The sequence below is a fragment of the Penicillium pulvis genome (assembly GCF_028828015.1).
Source record: "Penicillium pulvis strain IBT 33274 chromosome Unknown contig_23_segment0_segment0, whole genome shotgun sequence".
In the NCBI taxonomy this organism is placed as follows: Eukaryota; Fungi; Ascomycota; class Eurotiomycetes; order Eurotiales; family Aspergillaceae; genus Penicillium; species Penicillium pulvis.
Genome location: NW_026643075.1, coordinates 3,093,074 through 3,111,187, shown reverse-complemented (window position 1 = coordinate 3,111,187; position 18,114 = coordinate 3,093,074). Strand labels below are relative to the sequence as shown.

The window sequence follows — 18,114 nt, the reverse complement described above, 5'->3', positions numbered from 1 at the left end:
GCATGTTTGATAATGTTTACTGGCTTCTTTCAATTCGCCGACGAGCTTCCGACCCGTGGACCTATAATATACTTGTGAGGCTCAGTCACCAACCCTGGAACAAGCTATTCCAAGGTTTCACTCCCGCTGTAAGTGGATTGCCTTCAGTTCCAGATCAAGTGATCTCCAGCGAAATTAATTGTTTATTTACAGTTATTTGCCCGAAAGCGGGTCTAATCTCAAGGTTTGGCCGAGGCCATTTCTTTGACTAATGCTTCATCGATCCAGCCCAGATCGCCTCCCACACTACGTAAGTGGTGCGGGGTGAAATGGATCTAGCTCTTATTCATATTAATCATAATATGTGGAATACGAGTAACTTTGTAGTGACTTCCAACGTGGCCCAAATATGTGGGTGTTCCAGAACCAGGATGTATGTACTGTATTGTGTATTGATTCCGATACAACAGGGGTTGTTTATTTGTTTATCATAATGATATGATACATAAGAAATTTCACAAAAGTTGATTTAGCTGACCTACGTATTATAGAAAACGGCAATGGCTTGATTTTAAGCCGTCTTAGCTGCAAATCAGAGTATTTGTGCAGAATCTCGGCCATCACGATCCCCCATAGTGGCCGATGATTGGGCATCAAAGTTGGCCGCTTGGCAGTCTGTCTTCTCATTGGTTGATCGTTAGGTAATTTAGTGGTTCTGTTGGTCAGGAGTTCGCCGAGTCTTCACCGAATGCACAGAAACCGAAATCTCTTCCCGGCTGACTCAGCCAAACTGACCAATCAGAATGCCCCATGTTACGTTTCGGCCATGCCGCAGCCCCTTGCAGCACAGCCAAGGATTGTCTCATCCATGCCCAATAGTGCGAGTGCCCCGGAAACTCAAACGTCATGGTCATAGCTTATCTTCCCCGGTCTGAGAAGGAGGATCATGATCATGATCATCCGCATCTAGAGCCGCATATCTCCTCGTTCGCCGGCCGGCTCGGCGGTAATCAGGATTTTATCCTTGACCGGAATGACCCCAGGAATGATGAATTGCTGGAGAGGGTGCCAGATGCGGCTCCGTGCATGTCGTTCGCCGAGATCTTCGATCTCAAGGGCTTCTATAGTCCAGATCTATGGAAATTCGCGATGCTGGAATGCGTCGGTATGCGCAACCCCAATCCCGCTTGCTTCCCCAGTACTCAATTGAGCCTCTGTTTTGTGTGTCCACTTCTGGCTGACACCTTTGTTTTGATAGCGAGTATGATGAATGTCTTTATCTCCTCTTGGGTTACTACGCATCCCATGGCGGCTACGACCTATCCCACGGCTGGGGCGGGTATCTATGATACCGTTACCTTCTTCTCGCCGCTGTTCGGAGGCATCACCAATCTCCTCATGACTCCACTTTTGATTTACACCTTCGGCGCATCCAGTGGAGGCCATATTAGTCCGACTATCACAATGGCGTGTTTCTTTGCGCGGATCATCTCCTTCCCGCGTATGATGCTATACGTCGCTGGGCAAACGCTGGGCGGTGCTCTTGCGGGTTTCGCACTTAACACGGCCTACGGTAACCGGAATTTTACCGTAGGAGGATGTCACATCGATACGAGCTTTGTGCCACCCAAAGATGGTCTGGTCATTGAATTTATGGCTTGCCTTATTGTGATTTTCCTGGCTTTTGGCGTCGCCCTTGACCCTCGACAGGCCAAGGTCTTCGGTCCTGCCGTTGGCCCGTGGTTTGTGGGTATTGTTGTGGGAGTGGTTTGCTGGGCAACCGCTTTCACTCGCGAGGGATATATTGGAGCGAGTAAGTACATGAAGACCAGGGGATGAAGGAGAGAAACAGTTCCAAGAAAAGGAAGAGCAAAAAAGAAGAGGAAATTATCAGGGGCAGCTGAACCAGTTAAATAACCTTTCTGCAGGTCTAAACCCGGCGCGGTGCTTCGGGGCTTATGTGGCGTCGGAATTTCCCACTTATCATTGGATCCACTGGGTGAGTATCCTGCCTTTCTTGGTTCTTTGGGGACTATGAATGTCTTATCAGCAGTGTTTGTACTGACCTTACGTAGGTTGGACCATTGGCGGCCTCTATCGCGCACGGTCTGGTGTACTTTGTTGACCCACTTTGGACCGAGACGCGGAGTTCGCCGTGATTCGCCGCTCGGCCGCCCTTATCTCTCGGAGGCCGCCCCTGGCCGATTGGAACCTTCACGGCTACCATGTGGTTTTGTACATGAATTACCTAACATTTGGACATAACATACAGACCGATTTGATGATTTGTACATTTGTACAGTGCATTAGAAAGCGACAGACATGCATATAGATAGATATAGATTTCGAGCCCTTGATTGGGTCCATGACGAATTTGAGTGACTTGCATTTACACTAATCTGCGTTTAATGGGTAGAACATGAATCCTCTAACCGGGCTGTGTGGATAATGATAAATCTCTGCTACCTATTGATGTATGGGGCTAGGCTGATTTTCGAAATGACATTGTGCGTTTTAGAAAACCCAGAGGGATATCGAAGGCTTAAGCCACAGCCACAGACACAGCCCGCCCACGGCACATGGCCAACACAGTACAAAAATGATCAAAGCAGTGATTTACTGCCGACGAAAAAACCCGGACGAAAAAACCCGAACGAAAACGCTAACGCTTGGAATGAGGGGAATATCTGATCGAAAAGATAAAGAGGAGAGAGCCATCCATGGAAGTCCACCATGCATGGACATACTGTGTGATATATCAACGCCCGATGAGAAACAAATCAACGCCACTAAGAGAAGAATCATCTCCGTTCATCTTGACCATGAAGCTAGCCTCGCTCGTGGCGCCTTGATGGGGTGTAGAGGGCACATGAGGCACACAAGGCACTAGAAAACCAAGCCAAGCTTTCTTGGTGGAGCAAGATGAGTGACGGCTCTAATTTCAGTAATCCATCGTGCCTAACCTGTCGTTCGAGTCGACAACCCTGGAAATTAGCATTAGCGATCGAAAAGAGAGACGAAGTAGAATAGTTCTTGAGAAACTCACGAATATTGTTTGGTGAGGGTTCCCTCCCCACCCTTCGACAAGTCAATATTGAAAACATAAAAGTTCCCGTCACTGGTCACGACCATAACCTGAGGCGTGTTGTTGCTCATAGCAACCACACTCCGTAGTGGACCGGTGTTCCCAGGCGCAGCAGACCCCTGCGATCGTGGCAGCTTGATCCATGCAAAGTCCCGTGCTGGCTCCCACATCTCGCTGACACCCTTGGGGAGGTACCCGCCCACGCGAGCAGCAACGGCTCCTCCGACGTTTTGAGATGTTCGTCGAATCATCCCGATCAGGGTACCATTGTGCTTTCTGGCTGCCTGGTCCGCATCGCCAGTCTCATCTTCATCTTGCCCACTTCCAAATGAGCTGGCCCCAAGGCTAGCATTGCGACCGACAGGTGAATGCGACGAGGATGCATCTGATGAAGGTCCTTGCTGGGCCAGCTTGAACAGATGGATGGTTTCCGTGGACGAAGAGACACAGAGAAGGGTGGAGGTTGTGTTGAAGGACATGCTATAGATTCTGGAAGGCATGGAGCCACGTCTGAACTGGTACAGCTTGTGACCATCAGGAACTGAGAAGACTCGAATGATAGTCCCCTTGTCCGAGGCAGTTGCAAGTAGCGTTCCGTCGCTGTTCAAAGTGATACAGGCCAAAGGCGACCGATGAGCTTCAATGACATTGATCGCTTCGAGCTTCTCTGCATCGAAGATGAGCACATCACCTGTAGTGGGCGAGACATGTGTCGTTCCAGGAGGAGCATGAGCCGGTTGCTTCACCGTGGCAGGGGCCTTCTGAGGCAGAGGGTATGCCATATAGCAATTATCCGATGATGGTGCCAGTGCACAAATGGCTACATGAAACATTAGCAAATGATAGAGAAGTGAAATGGGGAATAGAAGATACCATGTGGGTTGGGTGATGTATCGATCGTAGATAAAAGCTTCATCGTCTGGATGTCATAAAGGTAGATCTGATCTTCCAGCACAATGACAAGGCGTTTGCGGTTTAGCTTGACGGCCAGGACCGTTGTCGGGAATGTCAATTCACATATTGTACACTGGCGCTGTGAACCAAAAGTATATATCAGATGCTGATCAGGTCTTCAATGTACGATAGCTGCCTTGCCGCAGGCTCCAACGAACCTTGGTGTTGGTGATCTGTAACCGCCGAGGTGAAAGAATAAGTGCCACTAATGAGGTCGAAAAGAGCATCTCAATCACCGCAATATTCCCTTCTTTGGTTTCATAGCTCTTAGCAAAGGGATCCGTCGTGAAAATGCGGAATCCCTTGGCGGTGGCTGGCTGACGTCAATAAATATGCTCGCGTTTAAGCTGCCTCATACCCGACCGGGCAAAGGGGAAGCTTACCAACAGCCAGGTAGCTGTAGTCCTGGTTGAATGTTACAAAGTTCATCGCCATCTTGGAGAGGTTATGAGTAGTTGTTGATGGAGTTGGTAGATATCAAAGCCGCGATGACCCCGCTTGAAGAGAGGCTCGTGGTGCGGCTAGGACAGCAAAGAGTCGCCCGTCACCGTTTGTGTCCTATCATTGCCCCTCGATCTCACAGGTATAAAAAGTGAAAAGAAAAAAGGTGTGGAAGGGAGCAGGTCGGATCTTTGGGGAGTATTCAAGAGAACTTCGTCGTCGCAAGTGAGAGGTCGGAGGGCGCTTGGGCCACACCTTGATTGCCCACCGCCTACGAACTCCTTATCGATAATGAGGTCGCTCCCATTGATTCCCCCTCAATCACTTTCAGCTCCACAACATGGCGCCAAAGCCACGATCTGCTGTGGCGGAGGCCACCAAGGCCGAGAAAGATGCAGATGCAGTCATGGGAGTATGTTCATTGCGGTCCCATTGGTAATCGCCCAGCTGACCTCCTTTTAAAGACAAATAATAGCAGTATCGCATCCAAGCGTAGCGTCGAGATGATCTACTACCCACAACCCCATTTCTATCGTTATTTCGTGAAAAAGCCTCAAAGACGACCACCGATGATCAACCGTAGCTATTGGTTACGAATGTACACTACGAATGAGACGGTGAGGCAATTTATTGCAAAAGCACCTACGGATAAGCCTCAATTCGTGCTGAATCTAGGCTGTGGATTGTGAGTCGTGGGCGGAAAATATACAGGAGAGGTGTAAATGCTGAAATATGGTCGTAGTGATCCATTGCCGTTCATACTCCTCAGTGAAGAGCAAAAGTCGACGCGTAGTGGACGTACTGTATTCGTCGATATCGACTATGAGAAGCTCATGGTTCACAAGAAGAATGTCATCCGTCAGACTCAGGAGATTACTAGAGTACTTGGGGATATAGAATTTGGTTCAGATGAGGATGTGATACAGATCAGCACCTCTCGTTATCGGGCCGTGGGATGTGACCTGAAAAATCTCAAGAAGCTAGATGAAGTGTTGCAAACTATCATTCTGCCATCTGCTGACAGCTCTGTGCTGTTACTTGCAGAAGTTTCCTTGACGTATATGGATGTTCAGTCGGCGAACGAGATCATCAAGTGGGCTTCCAAGTTGACCAATGGTGAGTCAATTCACACCCGATCGATCTATCTTCATGGATCTCCAAGGCTGGCAGCAAGTCAACATTAGAGCTCACAAACTTCTAGATGTTCAATTTTGTATTCTAGAGCAGTTTTCCCCCGACGGTCCTGAGCACCCATTTACAAAGACCATGATGGCGCATTACAATAAGTTGAATGCACCCTTACATTCCATCCATGAGTTCCATTCGCTAGCGGAGCAGGAGCAAAGATTCAAGAATGCCGGGTGGCCTCAAGCCCGAGCCAGAAGTCTATGGGATCTGTGGTCTGACGATTCTTTCCTACCGGAGTCAGTCCGAAAAGGGCTGGATTCGTATGAGGTATTCGATGAATGGGAGGAGTTCGCGCTCTTTGAGTCACACTACTTCCTGTTAATTGCATCCAATATTTCTGAGATTTCCAAGGACATGGATAGTCATTCAGAACTTGCCAATGAGCAAGATTGGTATAGAATCTCTGACCAATTTGTCCTGAAGGCACACTGTCCTGCCGACAAATGTGGCCGCCGGCGATATGGTGCAATTGTCCCAGGTCGCAAGGACAAGATTTTCGTTGGTCACCATGGGGGGCAAGGTGAGCAGGCTCGGTTGGCCTCAACCGACGTGTATACCCCAGGAGAAATTGACGAATCAGAAATTGCCTCTCCGTCGCGTGATATTCCCATACGAATGTGCCACACCATTACGCCAGTGAATAGAAATTCAGACGACTGTCTTTTGGTTGGCGGTAGGACGTCACCGGGCGCTCCCTTTGATGATTGTTGGTTCCGACAGGACAACAGCTGGCGGCAGATCCATCCTTTGCCGGAGCCAAGATTCCGGCATAGCGCCACTAATGTTTCAATCGACAAGGACTCCGGATCTGTGCTTGTATATGGAGGCAAAACTAAAGACAATGGTATTCTGGACAGCTGGCTACTCTGGAATGACAGAAATGAACAAGGATGGCGAAAGATTGAGACAGTTGGCGGTACTCCCGAGGCTCGCTTCGGGGCGTCATTTGCGAAAATAAATGACACTTTCGGCATTCTCTCTGGTGGCATCGGAAGCAGGGGAACTATCTTGGAAGACATCTGGGTATGGAGCCTTTCGCGGTGTGGTGATGGATCTTTACAGGTCGAACTTGTGGACCTCACCCAACATGCGCGAGAAGCTTCGCCACATCTTTTCAAGTACCTACCCAGATTCGGGGCCACGGCCAACACCACATCAATGGGGCTGGTCATTGCTGGAGGAATTATTCCCCGTCAACTGGTTCCAGCAAAGATGGAAATCTTGCTTCTGGATTCGAAACAGATAGTGGACCCGTCAAATATGACCAGTCCATGCAGCCAGACCCTTATCTCTTCAATCGGACTAGGAAGTGCATTTACAGAGTCTAGACCCTTGCTTACCGGTCATGTAGCCTGCTCGATCAGCGCAGATCAGGTACTGTTCCTTGGTGGAGGTGCAGTATGTTTCCCACTTGGAACAGTTTGGACTGAGGGAACATGGTTATTACAGCCCAAAAGTGCTGCAAAAGAGAACTCATGGGCAATCGTGACTCCAAAGAAAGAGACCCCTGGTAATCCAGTATCACAGCCCCCAATAAATAAACAGCGCTACGTCAACAAGAAAGCGAATAAGCCTGTGCAGATCCCCCGGATCCGGATTGAAACGGCTGCACAGTTCCAGCAAATTGTCGCCAATGGCAAGCCGGCCGTTATCGAAGGCTCGGATATCGGGCCCTGCACGGAGGTTTGGACCCAGGAATACCTCACCAGCTCTGTCGGCAATGATCGCAAGGTACGGCAGCTATCCGTATCACACGGCAGCTAATCATGCACTAGCTAACCAGCACATTATTTCTTTCTTCTTTATAGGTTGTTGTACATGAAGCCCAATCAGAACGTATGAGTTTCCAGGCAAAGAATTTTGCTTACGTGACTAAGGGATTTGGCACCTTTCTCAATGAGGTTCATGCCGGTGGCCGCCAGTATCTCCGATCGATCTCAGCGGACCAGCCATCCAAATTACCAGCAAATTTGGCAACGGATTTCCCTACCCTGCAGCAAGATTTCAGACTTCCCGAGTGTCTGAGTCTAGTCTCAGATAATGTCCACAGCTCCCCGTTGAGGGTTTCGGGACCGGTTACGATGTGGCTACATTATGATGTGAGTACATACCCTAAGTACCTACAATTCTGTAGTACCGAAAACCCAAACACCTTCCCCCCACTTGAACTTGCAGGGATTTGAGTTTGAAACACGTACCATTACAAAGCAGGAGGGGGGGTGAAAGGAAAATGAAGACGCCCAAGCATATGTAAAATCCAAATCTCACATCAAACAGGTAATGGCCAACGTGCTCTGTCAAATCCGCGGCGAGCGGCGCCTAATACTATTCCCACCGGACGACATCCAATACCTCCACATCCCGCCCGGTGCATCAAGTTCCACCGTCGACATATTCCAAGCCGTCGGTTTGGATACACCCGCGTCTATTCCAGGTACCTCACCACAAGAAGCCATTCTAAAGCCAAGGGACATCCTGTTCATCCCGCCGTTGTGGTTACACACGGCATGCTCGGCAACGAGCGAGGTAAGTATCGCGGTGAATGTTTTCTTCCGTAATTTGACCAAGGGGTACGCTGCTGGTCGCGATGTCTATGGGAACCGGGATCTGCACGCATATGAGAAATCAAGACAGGATCTACAACGGTTGACCCGGGCCTTTGATGGAGTCCCGCCTGACATGACTCGCTTTTACTTGCGACGATTGGCACAGGAGTTACTGGATATTGCAGACCAATGATCGCCGTTGATTGGGCCATCTACTATTTGGGAACCGGATTTATTTGAGTTTGCCTTAAGTCATTATGATTATTTCCTGACTGGGGTGGGTTTTATGATCAACCACTACGCGAGGGGCCTGGCGACCCCTGTTGTACCACATTGGACGGGTGGACCAAGTTTCTTAGGCACCGCCTTTGTAATTAAGGACAGTGCCTGGTTGGGCCGCTTACAGTACGTCTACAGAGATGAAGTGTTCGGATTTGAGACTGAGTTTGGCATCTTCTGCTGCATGTACCCCCCTAAGTGGATCACGTTGGGCGATCCGGGGTTGGCCCCTCAGTACTTGTACCTCATGTACATATGTCTCGATTCGGGAGTATGTAGAGGGTACTTTTGTTTTGGGGGCTTGAACATAGGAACCAAAATAGATCGTGATAACCGACGTACATTGAGTTTCATCTAAAACCATGGAATTCAAGTCTAGATCAAGATAATCATCTAGGAGGCAAAATGCGTGATTATCATGGGCTGTGAATTCCGTGCGGGGGAAGAGGAAAGTCTTTGTGTGGAGGTGTACGCACAGACTGGCTAGGAATCTGGACCCGGGAAGACAAGAAGTTGGGTCAATCTAAGAAATCTCATCGTCATCGGGAAAAAGACCCCGCTTGGTGATTGGTTCCATAGGGCAGCCTTCCGTGGAAGGCTGCGCCAACTTGTTAGCGTGGCCAATCACTGTGGGGAGTTGCGAGGAGGGGGACCGGGGAGACTATCCGGCACATTATCTTTTACCGTATGGTTAGATAAGTTACGCGCCGGCAAGAGCATAGTGGAGTTGTATAGTGGAGACTTTGGGCGGGGCCGGGGAATACGGATGACGATGATAAGTGATGATGTTGACTTTCGCTGGTCGCACCGAATGAGAACTATCAGACTGATCAGCTTGGCGCATCGTTCACTTTATGCGACTTTGCATGCACCGTGAGCCGTACTGAAATCGTACTATATCGTTCAGACGCCTTTGCATTATACATCACCCGTACCGTATATCCCCCCCCCTCTCTTCCCGGAACCCAACTCTTCTTTTCATTCCCTTCAATTTTCAGTGCCAACACATTTGTGTATCGTGCCATTCATTCCGGTCCATTCCTGATCCCTTGCGCGGCACCCTTATCAGCGGCGTTTGACTGGCTGTGTGGACCCTGGTTCATTTGTCTTTGCTTTTCCCCCCTTCGCATTCTTCTCCCACAAGTGGGTCGCTACCTGATCTTCCCTCTCCACCCTATCAATCATCGCATCTTCCGTCTTCTCTCTCCCAACAGCCCTCTCAGACATCAACGCAAGAGTACACGCTTGAGAAAACACGTGAATTTCTCGAGAATTTGACGCTCCGAGGTGTCTAGAGTGATTCAACCACGACAAAGCATGGAATCGTGATCTCCTGATCTTGCGCCAGTCGAGAACTTGTTGAATACTTCCCAATTTTTTGCCATCCTTCGAAGAAAAGTACCTCTGGCCAAATCCCACCATGGCGGCTGTCATCATTCAACAACAGCACGCACTGGGTCGTCCCACCACTCCTCCATCTTCTCTCTCTCCGGCTTTGAAAGTCCACCGATCAAGCCCAATTCCGAACAAGCATCTGCCCGTGTGCCCCACAGGCCCATCGCCAGCGGATTTTGCCCAACCGGAGTCGCCAGTGCTGCGATCTGGCCACGACCAGGTTTCCTCGCTGCTTTATCCCCCATCCCGCTATCAGACAATCTCGAGTCCACCGGGCTCCAGAGTATATGGCATTGATGCAGGGGCATTGGCTGAAGCGCTGGAGCACCAGGCATCGCAGCCTTTGCCCGATCCTATCAACATGTACCCATGGCTCCATGGATTGAACCCCGATAATCACATCCAGCTGGGTTTCTTCTCCAGTCGCAAACGCACCCAGCGCAAGCCTCCACATGTCTGGCGCGGCATCACAATCGTCAAGCTAGGGGGTGACCTCTCAAAAGCTCGCATTCAGGGTGCTGTGGCTCCACATGAGGTGATTTCCGCGACGTCGCGCTTCTTGATGGCCGACCCGCCAGAGGGCTTCTCCGTCCGGAATTTTCAGATTCAAACTGCCAAATTGGCTCCCTTGTCAGATATCGTTGTATACGGAGAGGACGGTGTTGATCGAGCTGAAATGCTAGCCGTTGCAGAGGAATTTACCAATGCACAAGCAGCATGGCGATTTAAGCATGACCCGATGCAAGAACGAAAGCCATACAACACTTTCGTGCTCACAAGTAAGTTTCTTTGTGGTAGATCTCGGTTTTGAATACCAGCAGCCAATCATACTGACACCTGCATAGGCAGCTTTTCTGAATTCGAGAAAAAATGCGCACCCTGGGTCGCCGTCGATTCTCGGGGGCGACTCACCGGTCGATCCATGGACTTTGGTAAGTTTCTGCGGTGCTGTGATTTTCGAACTCATACTGACATTAGTACAGTCCAGTGGGAAAGACAAGAGATGTGCGAGATGTCCTCGGCCTCAGAGATCTCGGCGAATATCTGGCTCGGACCGACTCCTGATTACATTTTGAGACCTGGCGAATGTTCCGCGCCCGATCCCAGTCAGTTCGATCTCCTGATCGAAGCAAGCGATCTTGCAAGCATCCCCGGTCCTCGTCTCCTCGCAACCATCGACCAGAAGCTGGAGTCGAGTCCACAATACATTGAGTTTCCATCGTCTGGATCAGTTGTGCTCCCATCTGGCAACACTCGTGAAGTCGAAGATTTAGTAAACACTCTCCGATGGATCTACTACCTGGCTCATCCCGAGCCTACCGAGGTAGCAGATAGTCAGGGTGATATTGAAATGCGACACCACAAAAAGCCTTGCAGGGTGTTGATCCACTGTGCTGATGGCTATACTGAGACATCGTTACTTGCAGTCGCATACTTCATGTTTGCGGAAGGTGTCCCAGTTCATGATGCGTGGCTCAAGCTGCACCGTGAGAAGAAGCGAAACTTCTTTGCTTACCCGACCGATGTCGCGTTTCTCAGTCATATTCAGACGCGTCTTTTGCAAGAAAGTCCTGTGAACAAGTTGGGGCATCCCATAAACCTGACGGATCCAAACTGGTTCCTGAAGATGGATGGCTCATTGCCTAGTCGAATTTTGCCTTACATGTATCTCGGAAATCTCAACCATGCTAATAACCCTGAGTTGTTGTGGGAATTGGGAATCAGACGCGTCTTGAGCATCGGTGAGGCGGTTTCATGGACCCAGGAAGAACGCGACGCGTGGGGTGAAAACAACCTGCTTTACATCAACAATGTGCAAGATAATGGCATTGACCCATTGTGTCAGGAATATGGAAAGTGCTTGAAGTTCATTGGTAAGTGCATCTTGTTTATCAATCAGGTTGTTTGTGTTGGGGTAAATTTCTGACTTACGCCTTCAATAGAGCTTGGAAAGAACGATGGTACTGCAACCTTGGTTCACTGCCGTGTCGGTGTTTCTCGTTCTGCCAGTATTTGCATTGCAGAGGTGATGGCGGCGAAAGGACTGACCTTCCCAAATGCCTACTGCTTTGTTCGTGCTAGGCGTCTGAATGTTATCATTCAACCTCACTTGCGCTTTGTGTAAGTCAATCTCAAAGACGACCCTCTGTTCTCAGACTAATATAGATTTCCAGCTATGAGCTTCTCCAATGGGAAGAATACCAAAATCAGCAACGCAAGCTTCCCAGACAGCGAGCAGTAGAATGGCCTACTGTCTGCCGTGAAATTGCACTTCTGAACAAGCCCTATTCGCGACACTAGACCAGCTTTGATGTCAACTTTGACTTCACATGCCTGTTATGAGGCTCCTCGAACTCTCCCATTTCCTTTTCATTTCTATTCATCTTCTCTTCATTTTCTTTTCTGTTGCAGATACCCGGGTTTTCTTTCCAGGGTGACGCCCCGTTGCTACGGTGCACGATTTTTACACGACTTCTATGAGCGGGACGACTTTTTAGCCAAATTTATCTTCATTATGGCTTGGCGCTGGGCGTTGTTAGGATGTGGTGGGATGGAAAGGGTATCTTTTTTCTTGATCTTTTCTCTATCTCCCCATTACCATTACTGTTATTCTTATTATACTCGGATGGGGGTTTCCGGGCTATTTGTGAGCCTTTCGATATTGGCACGATTTTTACCCTTTTCATGTGCCTTATTTTGATCATCTTATTCCAATCATTTCTTCCCAAACCAAGAATATCGAGTGATTATCCCCATATTTCTTTGAGGAGCTCATTTACCCTTCTACTTGACTGCTGTCTGGCATTTGAACTTCTTTTCTCTCTCTCATACTGGTCTATCGGCATATGGTCTTTGGTTTCGGGATGTACATGCACATAGCCTGCAGACCAGGATCATGAACCTTGTTAGAGTTAAGAATGTTGTTAATATACGTAACAGCAACTATCGTTTTAAGACTATGCTAAGGATATTATAACATGATAAGTTTGGTAGGCATTTGGCTGTCAGCACCGCTCAAATACTCTATAGAGACCCTTCAGATCTGCGACCTCCACCACACCCTGCAACATCCGGGATGTAGCGACCAGTCGAGCACGAAGCGCTGGGAAGATCGCGTATTCCAGCATTTGGACCATCTGCGCGCGACGAGTAACAATGAATGGGTCTTCAGTCTCTGGAGCGGGTTCATTAGAACCCTCATCAACTGCTGCAAGCTGAGAAGGTGGGACTGGAAGTTGTTCGGGTGTATAAAAAGCCGCAAGCTCACGCAAGAAAGTGCGGAAACACTCTTCTTCTCCAGTCCAATCCACATAGGGACCCAATCGGAGCAAGAACCGAGGAAGTTTGGCCAAGGAAGGAACATATCCCTTCAACAGTAGCGGGATGGTGAGTAACTTTCCATCCTCACTGATCTTTATCGAGAAGTACTCGTCTAGCATCTCGCGGCGTTCAATCAGACTTCGTGATACGATTTCTGCGGCCTGAGAGAAGATTTTATCAGCTCCCTCGTCGGAGCCATGATCCTGCTCTTGCTGCTCTGTTTCCGCTGCAATGTTTAGTAAATCAACCAATTTTGGTGGTGGATCGAGACGAATTGTGCCGAAGTTCCCGAAATCTGTCAGGCCGACTTGGTAGAAGAATTCGTTACAGGCAAGTCCATAGTCGACGAGGTAGAGTTTGACTCCAGACTGGATGGCTGCCAGGCGTCTTCGCTCGTCTACAAGACCGACGTAGGTATGCGATGCAAACATCTCGGTTAGTGTGTTGTGCATATCGGAACGAACGGCACTGCGCAGGCTTTTGACAGATGATAGGGCGATTCGGAGCGGCTGACGATCTGTAGTCTCATATTGAAGGCCGTCATCCAAGACAGAAGTGATTAGGTTGCCGGACTCGGTAGATGTATCGGGATGATGTTGGGAAGGGGAGGGAGCGAGCATAGAGGTGATTTTACGGACTTTTGAATCCGTTCTGATAAGATTGTTCTCATTTGGCCTTTTGGATGTGGCTGGAGTTTTAGGCGTAGGAGCGGCCTTCCCATCTGCTGGATCCTCGCTATCTTGGTCACGCTGGATGGACTCAATGGTTTGTACACCAGGCAAGAGGCTTTGAGTCAGAAACGTGCGACTCGAGTCGACTTGAGCTAGCTTAGATCTTATCTCACTGCAGACCATCTCGATAATTTCCTCTTCATTGAGGAAATTAACCTCTCGTTTAGTCGGGTGCACATTGACATCGACACGATGGGGCTCGACTTCCAAATCAAGGTAAACGAAAGGATGTCCGCCCTTAGGTAGGAATGCGGAGTATGTTTGCTCAACGGCACGTTTTATTGCAGTTGATTCCACAGCACGGTGATTGATGAAGAGCAGAATGGTCGTCTTCTTAACATGATAATTGGCGTTGGTAGCTAGACCCGATGCATGAAAACCAAGCTTTTGGTCTGAAGACTCGAATTCGACCAATTCGTTTGCGACTGCACTCCCATGAATCTGCCGGATACGGTCAACCGTATTTGCGGCAGATGGAGTTGAGATGCTCACTCCAGAGTCACCATGCTTCCGACACGAAAAGGCAACCCCCGAGCAGTGCACTGCATATCTGCCAACGACATCAAGGATTTTGGCGTATTCTTCGCTTGAAGAGCGGAATGCACGACGGCGACTGGGGATGTTGTAGAATAAGTCTTCCACCTAGCGTCTCAATCAGTACAGTGATATCAAGATCCAACGCAGATACGCACTCACCGTAATCTGGGTTCCTCCACGCCCTGCTGTAGCTTTCGGGGCTGCATTCTGCCCAGGTTTGGCAGGAACCAGTTTTCCCTCTCCATAATGTGCTCGCCAGGCACAGCTAGAGCCTGCCGTCTTGGTCGTCACCATCAAATGGGCAATGTGGCTAATACTTGCCAATGCTTCACCGCGGAATCCATAGGTGCCGATAGATGATAGATCCTCAAACTCCTTGAGCTTTGACGTTGTGAATCGCTCGCATAGGATTGGAAGATCTTCACGCTAGAAAAGGTCAAAAGAATGTCCAAAGCTATCGATATGCCCGATCAACTCACATCAATTCCATGTCCATTATCCGTAATCTGCAGCAGCTTCAACCCCCCATCCTTGACAAGAACCTCGATGGATGTGGAACCTGCATCGACAGCGTTTTCAATAAGCTCTTTCAATGCATGCATCGGGGCAACAATTATCTCGCCCGCGGCGATCTTGTTGACGACATTAGGGTCGAGGGCCTAGAGGCTTGGTGAGTACTGATTGGCAAGCGGTGGTGGGCAAGAGGAAGCTCGTTCGAACCTTGATTCGCTTCGGCTTTGATGGCTCGGATGCCCCATCTTCCTCAACCGAGCGTTTAGTCCCACGTTGATCAAGCGTATCGACTTCCATCTCGGCTTCCATGCTGTTTAAGATGCCCGTCGCGCGTTGGAATCGTGAAGTGGAGAAACAACGCGGAGCTAGAATTTGCGATAAGGCGATAACAGTCGCACTTATCTCATTATTGTGGAGAACTCTCACCCTTCACTCCTACATCTGCTTGGTATATACCGCAGGTAAACCCAGGAGCTAGCTTGAAGCTAAATATGCGGTAGCTTTTTTGTAACACTGACCAGTCATCCGAATACCTGCCCGCGCAGTTGTTGTGGTCGGATATATGGCATCCATCTGCAAACATGCCGCACCTAAAGGACGAGGAGTTGGGAAAGAAAGATGACGACCACCGACTCCCACCAGCACGCTCTCGGTTCCTGCCTCAGCTTTCTAAGTTTCCTCGCCCTCGAAGGCTCATTGCTGCTTTCATTGGTTTTGTGCTGGTCTATCAATTCTTTAAGCACATGCCGACCGACCTGAGGCCAGCCCGCGAACGATATGACCCACGCTTCAGACAGCAGAACCCTCTCCCTCCACCTCCTAACAGCCCGCAGTCCCCTGTGGTGCCACAAATCGATATTCCATCGGATTCAGGAATGCAAGGAGAAAGAAATACGGGAAAATTATATGATGGAAGAATCAAGCTCTATGAGCTGGCCAGCTCGCTGCCCCCAGATAAACACCCGGAGAATGTGCCGAGCGGTGCTGTGATGTTCGCTGGATCAGATCTCCACTGCATCACGGACATGCTGCCCTTGGCCTGCCGAATGGCACGCAAGCAACGAAATCATGTCCACCTCGCCCTATTCGGCAAAGAAGAGGTTTCAGTCGACGGAATCAAACAGGTGAATGGCATCGTGGAATCTGACTGTCCGATCGTATGGCATGGTATGTATATTCCGATCTATCTGAACTTTAGAAAAAAATTAGCTCAACGTTGACCACGACCGCAGACAGTCGACCAGATTATGCTGCCCAGTCCACTGATGACCGAGTAGCTCGGTCTGTCAAAGGTGGTCTTGGTTTCATTGAGACCTACATCGCCCCAGAGGTCATTATTACGGGCAGGAAGGATTGGGAGGACTCATTCTTCTTCGGTGGACTTGAGCGTCATCTATGGGAGTTTGGCACTCCCCATATTGCTCTTCCGACCACCTCTCGGGATCTCATGTGGATGGCATCCATTGATAGTACTGCTCTTAAAGGTACCCCGTCTCTTTTAGACACATCTATGACTGAGTTATGCTAATGCCTCAAACAACAGTCTGGAATGACATTCGTGTCGACATGGTGGTTCACGCATCCCAGTCGGCAGGCTCTCTTGTCAGACTTCTCCGGTCACTGGACGCTGCTGACTATTTGGGATTTACTCCCAAATTGACAATAGAGCTTCCGCCGCAAATAGAACAGATGGATTTACTGGGACAGCTAAATGGCCTATCCCAGTTGAAAGAACACATCACTCTTCAGCGGCGTATTAAACCGCCTTTTATGGACCCTGTCGAAGCTTCTCTTCGAACGGTGGAATCTTTCTACCCACTCAACCCGGGAGTTTCTCACCTGCTAATCCTATCACCGGACACCGAAGTGGCACCGTCTTTCTACCACTACCTGAAGTACAGCATTCTGGCCTACAAACAGTCCGCTCGTACTTCCACATCCCAGCTCCTTGGAATATCTCTTGAGCTTCCATCTACGAAATCAACCACCAAAGAAGATCCATTCCTTTCACCATCCCCAAAAGCCAACTCCGGATATATCCCTTCGTTCCTCTGGCAAGCGCCGAATAGCAATGCAGCATTGTACTTCGGGGATAAATGGGCTGAATTTCATTCTTTCCTTTCACATCGCCTTGATAGTCCCGAGCCCAAAGCAAGCATCCCTTCCTCAGAGAAGCTCGTCTCCACGAGGTATCCATCTTTCATGGAATATCTACTTGAGATGATGCGAGCTAAAGGTTATTACATCCTCTATCCCTCGTTCCCGGGCACTGGGGCCTCATCTCTGGTGACTGTCCATCAAGACTTGTCTCAAACTCCAGAAGAGTTCATTCAGGACACAAAAGATGGCGTATATGAAAACAAGGATGCCGACGACATTGAAATGATGCCACCGGGAAAAACACCGAATCAGGCATCGACTATTATGACCCTATTTGACACTTTTGACCTGGGTCTCCCTAACTTAGAAATCTTGCCTCTACTATCATTTGATGGAGAGGAGTTGACCCAAGAAAAGCTCACTCAGCAGACCAAGGAGTATTCTCAACAATTCCGAACTCTACACGGAGGTTGCTCAAGTGACCGGGAGGGCGCTGGATATTCCCGGAGTGATCTATTTTGTCTGGAGGGATGATTTGTGTTTAAATGATCAGTCATCTACAAGCATATGACTACACAAGCTTTCCAGGACTCCGATGTTATGTCAAACACAGTAGATATAGGAGGTCCATTTGGACAAGAGTACCAATAGTACCTAGGTGTTACTTCGGCCTGGGGGCTATGTACTGATATTGAAGGTAAAGTAAGTGAGTCCGGGCCGGGGGCTGTTTATCTACCTCCAGGATCGTCTGGACCTAGCTAGATAGTACGTAGTAATCTACCTACGGCTACCTCAGCTCATGCTCAAAGGTCCATCAACTTAAGTTAGGAAATATTACAAATAGTATGATCCCCACCGAGCGCTACCCAGGCCCTTAAGAATATGTTTTATGTATCTGTAGATGGACCCTGTAGAAGGGTATCGAAGCGTGGTGATCGGACCAAAAACAATGACGAAGGCTTGGCGTGATTACATAACCCGAAGCTGCACCAGCTCTCTGCGTCTTCATCATGAACACCAGCTTACGATCAATCACTGCACCACC

At 49.1% G+C, this 18,114-nt stretch overlaps 6 protein-coding genes across 6 annotated transcripts; 4 read left to right on the top strand and 2 right to left on the bottom strand.

Moving 5' to 3' along the window:
• Positions 1 to 885: 885 nt before the first annotated feature.
• N7503_005439 (MIP transporter) lies at positions 886 to 1,818 on the top strand (the record flags this gene model as incomplete). The annotated part of the gene is made up of 1 exon (XM_057064986.1): positions 886 to 1,818. One exon carries the CDS (start codon positions 886 to 888, stop codon positions 1,816 to 1,818), a length of 933 nt encoding a protein of 310 aa, XP_056922729.1.
• Positions 1,819 to 2,920: 1,102 nt separating this feature from the next.
• N7503_005438 (phosphoinositide binding protein ATG18) lies at positions 2,921 to 4,453 on the bottom strand (the record flags this gene model as incomplete). Its single annotated transcript, XM_057064985.1, has 5 exons — positions 2,921 to 2,963; positions 3,026 to 3,884; positions 3,938 to 4,097; positions 4,177 to 4,331; positions 4,402 to 4,453. 5 exons carry the CDS (start codon positions 4,451 to 4,453, stop codon positions 2,921 to 2,923), a joined length of 1,269 nt encoding a protein of 422 aa, XP_056922728.1.
• A 346-nt stretch (positions 4,454 to 4,799) lies between these two features.
• On the top strand, positions 4,800 to 8,386 carry N7503_005437 (tRNA methyltransferase PPM2; the record flags this gene model as incomplete). The annotated part of the gene is made up of 7 exons (XM_057064984.1): positions 4,800 to 4,871; positions 4,924 to 5,144; positions 5,202 to 5,575; positions 5,682 to 7,045; positions 7,097 to 7,378; positions 7,456 to 7,746; positions 7,925 to 8,386. The coding sequence occupies 7 exons, from the start codon at positions 4,800 to 4,802 to the stop codon at positions 8,384 to 8,386; spliced, it is 3,066 nt and encodes a 1,021-aa protein (XP_056922727.1).
• Positions 8,387 to 9,892: 1,506 nt separating this feature from the next.
• On the top strand, positions 9,893 to 12,168 carry pps1 (tyrosine/serine/threonine protein phosphatase PPS1; the record flags this gene model as incomplete). Its single annotated transcript, XM_057064983.1, has 5 exons — positions 9,893 to 10,646; positions 10,713 to 10,799; positions 10,851 to 11,741; positions 11,811 to 11,988; positions 12,042 to 12,168. The coding sequence occupies 5 exons, from the start codon at positions 9,893 to 9,895 to the stop codon at positions 12,166 to 12,168; spliced, it is 2,037 nt and encodes a 678-aa protein (XP_056922726.1).
• A 704-nt stretch (positions 12,169 to 12,872) lies between these two features.
• On the bottom strand, positions 12,873 to 15,278 carry N7503_005435 (mismatch repair ATPase MLH1; the record flags this gene model as incomplete). The annotated part of the gene is made up of 4 exons (XM_057064982.1): positions 12,873 to 14,561; positions 14,616 to 14,882; positions 14,936 to 15,115; positions 15,177 to 15,278. 4 exons carry the CDS (start codon positions 15,276 to 15,278, stop codon positions 12,873 to 12,875), a joined length of 2,238 nt encoding a protein of 745 aa, XP_056922725.1.
• Positions 15,279 to 15,550: 272 nt separating this feature from the next.
• N7503_005434 (uncharacterized protein) lies at positions 15,551 to 17,603 on the top strand (the record flags this gene model as incomplete). Its single annotated transcript, XM_057064981.1, has 3 exons — positions 15,551 to 16,136; positions 16,202 to 16,453; positions 16,513 to 17,603. The coding sequence occupies 3 exons, from the start codon at positions 15,551 to 15,553 to the stop codon at positions 17,601 to 17,603; spliced, it is 1,929 nt and encodes a 642-aa protein (XP_056922724.1).
• Between the last annotated feature and the right edge of the window lie 511 nt (positions 17,604 to 18,114).